Raw genomic sequence first — 10,000 nt, 5'->3', positions numbered from 1 at the left:
AGCGAACGCCCAGAATCGAATATACCACGACCGTCCAGTGAAGACCCACGATGGCGAGCTATTTGGATGACAGAGTGCTTAGGATATAGCGTTGATGAAGTGGCAGTAAGTGCAGGCTTATGGTGAACCTCTCTCCCGCCATCACGCTACCAAAACACGTACAAAAACAAAAGGGTTCATTAGCAAAAACGATGGCTCTGCACGTGTGCCACTATTTTTGGTACATTTCTCCGACTTTCTCTGCAAAACATGACATAAAATAACTAAGGTTAAAGTCGTCAGAACCATGCTTTCTCTGTGAATCCTAACATACTTCGTTACTAATTCACGACCGGATAATTTCACTGAATTTTGAAACTCACTCATATTTAAATGTCAGTAACATAGCATGAGCATGTCACGGGAGTTTCTATGTGTGATGTTTTCGATAGCATATTGCCGTCATGTTTTCGCTGACTCAAACTGACAGTTTACCATAATGCCTTTCGGCATTGTAGCACACGATATACATGTGCTTCTTTAGACAATCTTTCTCGAAACAGCTGTATCAACCCAGTCATAAACCTTTTTCTGTGTTTCAATTCCCCATCGACGCAGCACCAAAGTTTCTTTAGAAACCTAAACACTTTTATACATTTAGTTAAATTTAATTTTCAGGTTGATTCAAGGTTGAATCATAGGCAAAGTAAACCATCTGGGGAAGAGGTATTTATCGCCATGATTAGTAGTGGTATCGGATACCAGAAAAAGTTCCTACAATAGTCTACTCATTTTTCAGATTTTCAGACGCAACAAATCCAAACAGTATATCGACAATCTTTGCTAAGTGATACGACCATGTCAACCAATAAGTCATTCAAAGTGTCAGGCAATGGTTGCCTAGTTACTAAGGAATCGAATATGTGTGTTGCTATATCGAGGCATATCAGTAAAGAAGATTTCCACCTGGGTCAAAGAATGAAACTATTTGGTTTTGTTTAGTTCATTAATTTCACCATTGTGAGACGAGGTGAGCACAAAAGCTTTTACCAGTGACTTAATTTGACCCATTTGTTCTGACTACCACAACAACAGGAACCCTGTGCTCTTATATCGCATAAGTTGAATTTACATCGAATAGTATTACTGCGATCGTATTATGTCCGCGTTGAGTACTACGTGTCATTACTGACCGTAAGAACACCTTAAGAGCGTTTCCAGGCGCGAAAATTCTAAGCTCATATTAAACTAAACGTTTTGATAAAACTCCTTTGTAATCGACAAAAAGGGGAGAGGATTGAGAGAAATGAGTGATCCTTGCACTCAGCTCAACAATTTAAGCAATAATTATTATCACTTTATAGAGACCTGAAAAATTCATGGACGGAAAAAAGTCCCACTGGCGATGCTTTCGACCCGATGTGTGGTGGTCACTGGGCTATTGTTCAGTGCATATAATCATTTGTAAAGGCAATCATATCAAATAAATGATCAATACTCTTCTATATTAAACGTTCTAGATCTATGATACAAAATATCGTTGAATGAGAACTTTGTGAATCTCTTTTACAATTGTCAAATTTCCTTGTCAGAAAAAGAGCCTTATCTTTCTTCTGCCTGATCATCCTCGTTCAATCTTTTTTCCGCCATCGAAATTGATTTTTCTCACCTCCTATACTTCTAAAACCAAAATGGATATTTTTCCATGTCATCTATTTTTGACATTAAAACTAAAACTGGTTTTTCTTTCCTGGCAGGTTAACATAAACTGATTTCTTACCTTTCGTGATTCTAGCTTGATTCTGTCACTTGTCCTCGCCTAACACGTTCACTGAAGTCATCGGCCCAACTGACTTTAATAACCGTAAAAGTATTCATATGTATGAGATACAAATTGTTATATCTATATAGATAGCGAAAGCGTAAATTCACATAATACAATTAGGCTCTTTGACGATTCTATTATATTCTTTGTTATGAAGCTCACCAATTTATCAGTTATTCTTTGTTCCAGGTGAAAAAAAAGACAAGGAAAACTTTGAAAAGAATATGTGATAATCCGTTTGTGTGAAGTAAAACACGAAACCTTATACATGTAGTCTCAACTTAGTCTCAACTTGTTTGACAAAAGGTTAATTGGTTTCCCGAAACTGAAGAGAGGCTTCGAGCGTTAATTACAGACCTTAGAACTCTTTCCGGCGGAGATGGTGAAACGTCAACTCTACTTAATTTCTTTAGCTTACGATAACTAGTTTGCCCTGTAATCTAAAGCCAAATTTTAGTTTTTATCGCTAATGAGTTTTCCAGAATTCCGTGCTCTTATTATTTGCACATGCTCAACTTAACTTTATTAATTTTCACCGAGGCTGAATGATAGCTGCATTGGTTTGTCAAACAAAAGATGCGTCACTCGCCATGACTAGCAGTATCGGATACCAGAAAAAGTATCTGGTCTACTAATTTTCAGACTTTCAGACACAATAAACCGAAACAATATTGACAAACTTGGGTAAGTGGTATGACTATGTAAGTCACTTTGTCACCCAAAGTGACAGGCCAATAGTTGCCTAGTTATTGAGGAGTCGAATACAGCTACAAATTACGGTGTGTTGCTATATCGAGGCATCTGAGAGAAAAAGGCTTTTCAAAGAATGAATCTATTATGTTCTCTGTTGTTAAAAAAATACTTAGCGCGACCCTTTTATCATTGAGACAGCTGTGGCCGGAGATACGATAGGCAACCCTTGAAGTTGGACTCTCGACTGCGCTGAGATCTACTGCAACATACATTATTCAAAAAAAGTTTATAACGCAAGAAACTACCCGCAACTACTCCAATTATATATCTTACCATTAGCAAAAAAATTACAAAGAATTTAAAAGAAATAATGTAGCAGAAGGCGTAAAAGGGAGAGTTCGACTCTTACAAAGCGGTAACGTGGGAGGAGGGGGTGGAGGAATGCTAATTAATAAAAAAGGTAAGAAGATGCACAACGTACCGGACCAGATCCACATCGAAACCTGAACAACAAAAAGGATTTAAAATAGCAAGGATTTTCGAAATTATCAGGGAAAGTAACCAGTCGACTCTTTCGTCTGATGACACCAGCAGTAAGCCGTCGATCGCGAAACGTCGCAGTCTACAACCTAAGTGACCACATCGTGACCGGGAGTAAGGTATCATCGAGTTTGGATTCGAGTTCGAGTTCGAGTTGGACTTCGAGTTAGACTTCGAGTTGGACTTCGAGTTGGACTTCGAGTTGGACTTCGAGTTGGACTTCGAGTTAGGGTTCGAGTTAAAGTTGACTATAAAAATAAACCCCCCTCCCCCCAAAAAGAAATAGAGGGGTAGGGTAGGGTAGGTCCCGCAAAACCAGAGCCCGCCGAGATACTTACATTTTTCGAAGGACCGCTTGTGCTTATGGGAGGGCACAAACCAACGATAGTATGACAAGGAATATTTTTCCTTGAAATGTAAATGCTAACCATGATCCATGATGCTAACCAACGATCTCTCATGAAGAGAAAGGATTTGAATCAAAGCAGTGTCCATTTCTGTTAAGAAAGTGCAAGTGGCACATAAAGATACCTTGCATCTCAACTTTGGCCTAGCATTGTAAGGAAATATTTTGAGGCTTAGGTGCCCGAGGTCTTCAGTACGGTCCTAGGCCCCGTAATCGATACGGAACGACCAAAGCCTGCAAATAACGTGTTTATTATTTTTTTTCTCTACAGTATTATTTTCAAAGCAACTTTTGTGTTTAAATTTTAACAGGCCCTTTACAGCTAGACCATCACGTGACCTACTTTTCATAAAATTGTGGGCTATAAATTAAAGAATGCCGGAAATGGAAAAAGCATGTCAAAAATATCAAAATGGCCAAGTTTGAGGCCCCTGGGATTAAAGAATGACTTTTATGACGGTTTGTTGAAGAGAAAGACCTTGCTCTCCAGCAACATTTTCCATAGAAATCCTCTAAATTCTCCGAAAATTCATATTGTAGTATAAACTCACCCTTTAACACCAGGGGACTCAAAGTTGCCCATTTTGCCATTTTCGATATCCTCTTTCCACGTCTGGTATTATTCAAGTTATAGCCCAGCAAAGAGCCAATGCAAATGTGGCGTACGCGCGCGTTTGACATTTTGGTCCAAAATTGAGCTATCGGAATCCTTACTTGTTTGACTCTGTGTTAAATGTTTATATTTTACTTTGTTTTACGGTGCAACAAAGAGCTTGAAACGTTGGGAAAGTTGGAAATTTCGGAACGGTCCGTACTCGGGGTCCGGAAGGCGAAATCTAGACCGCAGGAGCGGCGAGATTCAGGAATGTAGAGAGGTAATTAAAATTATTTTTAATTCTGAATAATATGAAATCGTCTATTAGTAAATATATGGGCCATGATCCCAAATATGGACAATTTGTTATTATTCATTCGCAGTGACAAAAGGTACCACACATTGTTGAAAACCTATATCCCTGTTCTATATTTTAATGTGTCAGCAATTTTATTACTCAAACCACATGAAAAAAAAAAAAAAAAATCCTTTTATTGCCCCGAATTCCTGTTCTTCGCCCAGCTTGTACATCTCTTTGCTTATTAACATTAATAATAAATAATAATTATACATTATTATCAATTATATACTTGCGTTTTAATTATTAACTCGAAGTCCAACTCGAAGTCCAACTCGAACTCCAACTCGAACTCTAACTCGAATCCAAACTCGATGGTTCGGGATTCCCATCGTGACCCAAACGTTTATACATTTTGTTATTTATTGACCACCACGATGAGCAAAGCAACCTTTTATCCAGGCGATTTGTCATAAACTTGAAAAACGTGGGCCTTTTCAATCTTGACACCTTGCATTAAAAGCAGTCGGTTAGTGCGCACCCTTGGTGCATGAGGTCCCGAATTCGATCCCAGGATCTCACTTACTTGTTTCGACTTCTTTCCTTTCAGTGTAGCGTACGTAGCATTAAATATCCTTAAAACGGAGGACCGATGGAAAGAAGGGGGTAAATTGAGCGCACCGTCGGCTTCATTGTAGAATACCCACTGGAGGGTAGAGGAATTACCGACGTTAAATAAGGTGTCCATCCATACTTCCATCTCCTTTCTTCTGCTGTATTTCTTTTATGTTGGTCAACAGTTTTAAGTGGTTATTGCAACGTTTCATTTTACTTTTTGGACATTTTGGGTGTCATGAAATTACACCATTTTGCGTGACATAGCCCCTTTAAGTAACTAGTCTTCAGAGCTGGACACTGTAAACCGAAATCAACAAATCAACCGTGGCAAATCAAATCAAATGTTGGTTTTTGAGGAGAAGGGAAAACCGGAGTACCCTGAGAAATTAAAAAAACAGATCAAGTTACATCATGTGAGGCCGAGTCTGGGAATCGAACGCTGGTCACATAAGGGGGAGGGTTACTTATCGACCAATCCTTGCAGTGGTGGATCCAGGGGGAGGGTCGCGGGGGTACCGAACCGGATCTCCCCTTCCCTAACCGAATTTTTTTTTTACTACTTGTTTCAGTCTAAAATTCTCGCATCTGCAGGATCGCCTATTATTACTCAGCTGGTTGACTTATTTTTTGATGGAGAGCCATTCTATTTTGCCACTAATCTGAAAAACGTTTCTGTAGTGTTTTTCTGAGTCAAGGTTTGGACCCCCCTATCAAAAATTCCTGGATCCGCCCCTGCCCTGGCCCCTGAGGGTTGGTATGGCCAGAGTTTTGATCTCACGACTTCCCGCACAGTAGTCTGATGCTCAACCGATCATATCAATCTTAAAAAGACGCGTTGCCCTCCAGTGACGCGAGAACGATGAAAGAAATCTTCGTATTTTCCCGACTAAATGTCTTAGATCTGAACTTCAGCCAGCGGTACTTTGCCCGGCGGTATTCCATGACAAAAGTTAGCTATGTCGTGTAACGGGAAACAACGTGACCTGAAAAGAAAATGGCGGCTGAGCGTAAGGTGAGCTGTCTGTAGGAGAACACAGCGATGTTTTTCCTAATTGTATTGCTTTTGGAAAAAAAGTCAACACTAAAAAAATATATTTACGATTACCTTTAGGATCAGATCTTTAAAAGACGGATGGAACTTCACACAACGGTGTTTGCTACGGCCTTTTCGCCTTGTGGTAACTTTCTAGCAGCGTGTAACAACTTTGGACACATCGCTGTTTTTAGGTAGGGTACCTACTACTGTATACGCAGTCAAATCAAGTTCATTCCGCTTCTTTTGTTGTGCAACCTGTAAAGATAAGATATAATAATTTTCACATCGGGCAGTCAATTACACAATGTAGATCTAGCTAAACGGAAATTGCTGTTTATACGTACATACAGTGTAGATGGAACACGGAGGGTGCAAATTTCAGGTTGCAGGTCATTGTTTTCCCATAACTGAAACAACCCAAACCTTAACAAAACTGCTTACCGTAGGCTTAAACGTTATCTTAAGCATAGTGTTTAGGTCTAATGTTTGCATTAGTAAAGGTTTGGATTCTTTTAATACATGTAGCCATGGAGAAACAGTCACAAACCTGCAACCTGCAGTTTACAATCCCCACGTACAACATACATACTTAATTGACCACTCCCCATACGGGAGTTTCAGATCCATTGAAAGACAATCATTGAAACAACAGAACAGAACAACAACAACAACAACAACAACAACAATAACAACTGATAAGAATCCCATCTGACTGGAGACAAACCAGTTGGCTATTTAAAGTGCAGGGCGACGGGTCTTAAACATAGGCCTAGGGTTATCCAAATTGAGGGTTTTGGGTTACTTTCAAAAAGGTAAAACAGTGACCTGCCATGAGTGACCTATGGAATGTGACCTGTGTTTTAGACCCGCCGAGTGCAGGGCTCCGACAAATTGAATCAGGAACACTGTACCATGATGAGGATCAAATTCAAATAGTTGTTAGTCAGACCGTTTTATGAACCTGGGTGAACCGGTTCTCAAGTCCACACAGCCTGCACACTTTCAAAGGTACTTAAAATACATGACTAAATAAAATTATTTCAACCAATTGCTGTCTGAGGAAGAATGCTAGATGTACAAGAAAGCACATAGCATTTTGACACCGATCTGCCTACAGCCTACTGTATGACTTTTAAAAACTTTACATGTTAAGTTGCCTTATCCCTTTATGACAAGGGACAGTCTGTGAAGTTTTCATTGTTTCTCCAAAGACATCCAACCAGGTCAGAGCTGTACCAGGAAATTATAAATCTATAGCGGAGTGCTGTAACTACTGAATACCCTGACACTACGAGTCAGAATACAATGTCATTGGATTTTATTCTTATGCAATATGTGGCAGAGTTAATTAATTTAGCAGTTTTTTCAACTATTTTAAATGGATTGTAAAGGGTGGTGAATGATGTTCCCAAAATCTTGGCACTTGCAAACTTTTCATCTGATCTTGAAATCTTGACAGTCTTTGTGACAAGTATCAAAGTGTCAATTCTATTGCATTTATTTTGGTGTGAAGTCTTGCATGTTTTGGTCTCAGTCTTGGATTAGCAAACAAGGGTCTCGGTATCTCGCCGAGTCTTACATTTTACCATTCATCACCCCTATTGTGCTTCAAGTTGTGGGTTCCTTTGTAACTCATGTTTGTACTGTTTTCAGTGTCGTTGCTGCTCTGGCACCAGATACAACTTCACATAACAAAAGACCGTTGATACTTTTCCAAGGTGAACATTATTGTGCATGTTGGACTTTACAACCCTGTTAGTAATTTTGAACCAGCAAGCCATGATTCTATTATTGCATTGCTTCCGTGGGAAAAACGTCAGGATATATGTGCCTCTAAGACTTCATTTCCTGCATTTTGAGATCACAGTCAATGGAAAAATAGTCTGTGGAGTTTTTAACAGGCAGTGAAAGCTTAAGGCCTTTTGGTCCATATCACATTTTTTTACAACAATATTTGCTTGCATGGGGAATGTATCATAAAAATAAAAATAGACAGGAGTTTGGTCAAACTTTGCGCTTCATATATTGACAATTTCAAGGTCAATCTATTAAATACTGAAAAATGGCAATGAATGGTGCTAAAAAGGCTGGTTAAACAAAGAAAACACAGTCATATTAATTAGAAAAAGTTTAAAAAACCGGGGGAATATTAAGCAAAAACAGGAGGCTGGAAATACTGTATTTGCCGAAAAGGGGAGTTTTCCAGCCAAAACGGGAATGTTGGAATTAATCTGCATTAATCTTTGCTGAGATATAAAATTTAGTGGGTTTTTCACTACCACTGTGACATTGCTTGATGTGTTAAAGAGTGGTTGATATTTTTTTCTAAATGAAAAGATCTACAGTAAGTATTTTTGGCTTAATAGGAAAGGGATAGTCTGAATGGAAGCTTATGATTTACAGTAAGTACCAAGCAAGCACCAAGTCTTCTTTCATTTTTTTCGGTTTCAGGTCATAGTGGTCCAATTTACAGTCTTATATCTATAGACAGGTTTCTTATCAGGTAGAATTATTAATGAGTAAATACAAACAGTCTGTACAGTTTCACAGTGATTGTACATATACGTTGCCTATGACATTATTTCTTGTATAAATAAAAGATGTTGCAGTTACAACTGGCATTCCTCTTCTACATGTAGCAAGCCTGTGTGTTTGTAGTGCTGCTATACAGTCTGAAAGTACCTTCTGTGGGATCCTTGCTGTTCGGACACAATGCAGTTTTCAAAGGAGCTGAATGGACTTGTCAATCCCAAGGGCTTTAAGGTTTCTGTCCTACCTACATGTATGGGGAACATTTTTTCTCCTCCCACATCTTTCTAATGGCAATCCTTATCGTCATCATCAGCATTAATGTCATTGTCATCATCATTGCTTAAAAATGGACAGTTGGTCGTTGTGGCCACTTATTAATATTAAAACCCTTTGACACCTCTAACAACCCAGGACGTCCCCAGTTGAGGAGTAAAATAGTCTGGCGTTAGACAGAGTCTCACTCCCAGGGGTCACCATTATGCAAATGACCCATTGTGTTCATGTCTCTCTTTAGTGGAGGATCCTCTGAAATTCATGGATGGAGGTGGGATGAAATTCTTGATAAAACAGAGGTTAGAACTGCAATCCCTTATTCCAGTTGGCATGTTCATACAAATTCATGTACATGCATGTTCTTAACATGCAGTTTTAGACTTGGGGGCAACCCTAGGAAGAAAGTTCGAAATATGCTAATTGTCAATGGAGCAAAAGTTCAAGAAACTCAAAGGGAAACGATCAGCATAATTTTTGACTTTTCAGAAAGGTACAGAAGTAAATCCTCAGAATTCCCTACAAGGGAGAGCTTATGCTCAAACCATAATTCAAGTGCAAAATACACGCATTGCCTCTTGTGGGATACAACTAGCTACAACTCACGAGAGTGTCTAATTGGCGTAGGTGGGTGGGTTGTGGGTAATGGGTCGTGGGTTGTTGGTAGTGAGTCGTTGATCGTGGGTACCTAAACCTAACCTAACCCTAATCCTTTTTTTTTTTTATCAACGACTGGAAATTCTCGAAACAGACAAGACCTAAGACCTAAGACAAATTTGGACCGAGCACTGAGAGAGCTAATAGATATCTTTTTTTATCTTCAAACAAACACGACCCACGACCCACCACCCACCCACCCACCCGATTTAGCCACACCCCAACTCACAGTGAAGTGACTGGCTCCCAGTTCCAATTATTAGTAGAGCAGTGTGGCACAATAGACCATTTTCGAATTCTCACGGCTGGACTGGATCTACATGCAGCATGAAATGGAGGCTAATGCGCAGGGCAAATAATTTCACGCACAAAGTAACAAATTAAAATTTGCCCACATTAGCCTCCATTTCATGCTACATGTAGATCTAGTCCAGCCTTGAGAATTGAAAAATGGGATATTGCATCACATGGTTATGGGATGAAACCCTGTTTAATTAATGCTTTGATTTTTGTACAGTAGGCTTTTTTTGTACCTGCTTACATGTATTTAT

At 39.2% G+C, this 10,000-nt stretch overlaps 2 protein-coding genes across 3 annotated transcripts in view; one reads left to right on the top strand and one right to left on the bottom strand.

Moving 5' to 3' along the window:
- The window catches only part of LOC138060088 (uncharacterized), a 16,461-nt gene extending 13,325 nt beyond the window's left edge, over positions 1-3,136 (bottom strand). Inside the window, exons 1-2 of one of the 2 annotated variants that reach the window (XM_068905789.1) lie at positions 2,979-3,136; positions 1,760-1,832 (exon numbers count right to left, since the gene is read on the bottom strand). The gene's annotated coding sequence lies outside the window, so the exon portion shown is untranslated. The remainder of the gene's footprint in view (positions 1-1,759; positions 1,833-2,978) is intronic. The other variant, XM_068905791.1, reaches the window with a different exon arrangement.
- A 2,789-nt stretch (positions 3,137-5,925) lies between these two features.
- Positions 5,926-10,000, top strand: part of LOC138060086 (THO complex subunit 6 homolog) — an 11,539-nt gene continuing 7,464 nt past the window's right edge. The window contains exons 1-5 of the mRNA XM_068905787.1: positions 5,926-5,966; positions 6,066-6,181; positions 7,644-7,708; positions 8,442-8,493; positions 9,037-9,094. Coding sequence (XP_068761888.1) covers positions 5,949-5,966; positions 6,066-6,181; positions 7,644-7,708; positions 8,442-8,493; positions 9,037-9,094 — 309 coding nt within the window. The 5' untranslated portion in view covers positions 5,926-5,948. The remainder of the gene's footprint in view (positions 5,967-6,065; positions 6,182-7,643; positions 7,709-8,441; positions 8,494-9,036; positions 9,095-10,000) is intronic.

Source organism: Montipora capricornis, chromosome 8, assembly GCF_036669925.1.
Source record: "Montipora capricornis isolate CH-2021 chromosome 8, ASM3666992v2, whole genome shotgun sequence".
NCBI lineage: Eukaryota > Metazoa > Cnidaria > Anthozoa > Scleractinia > Acroporidae > Montipora > Montipora capricornis.
The sequence above is the reverse complement of the archived record's forward strand: the minus strand, read 5'-3'. Positions and strand labels throughout refer to the sequence as shown.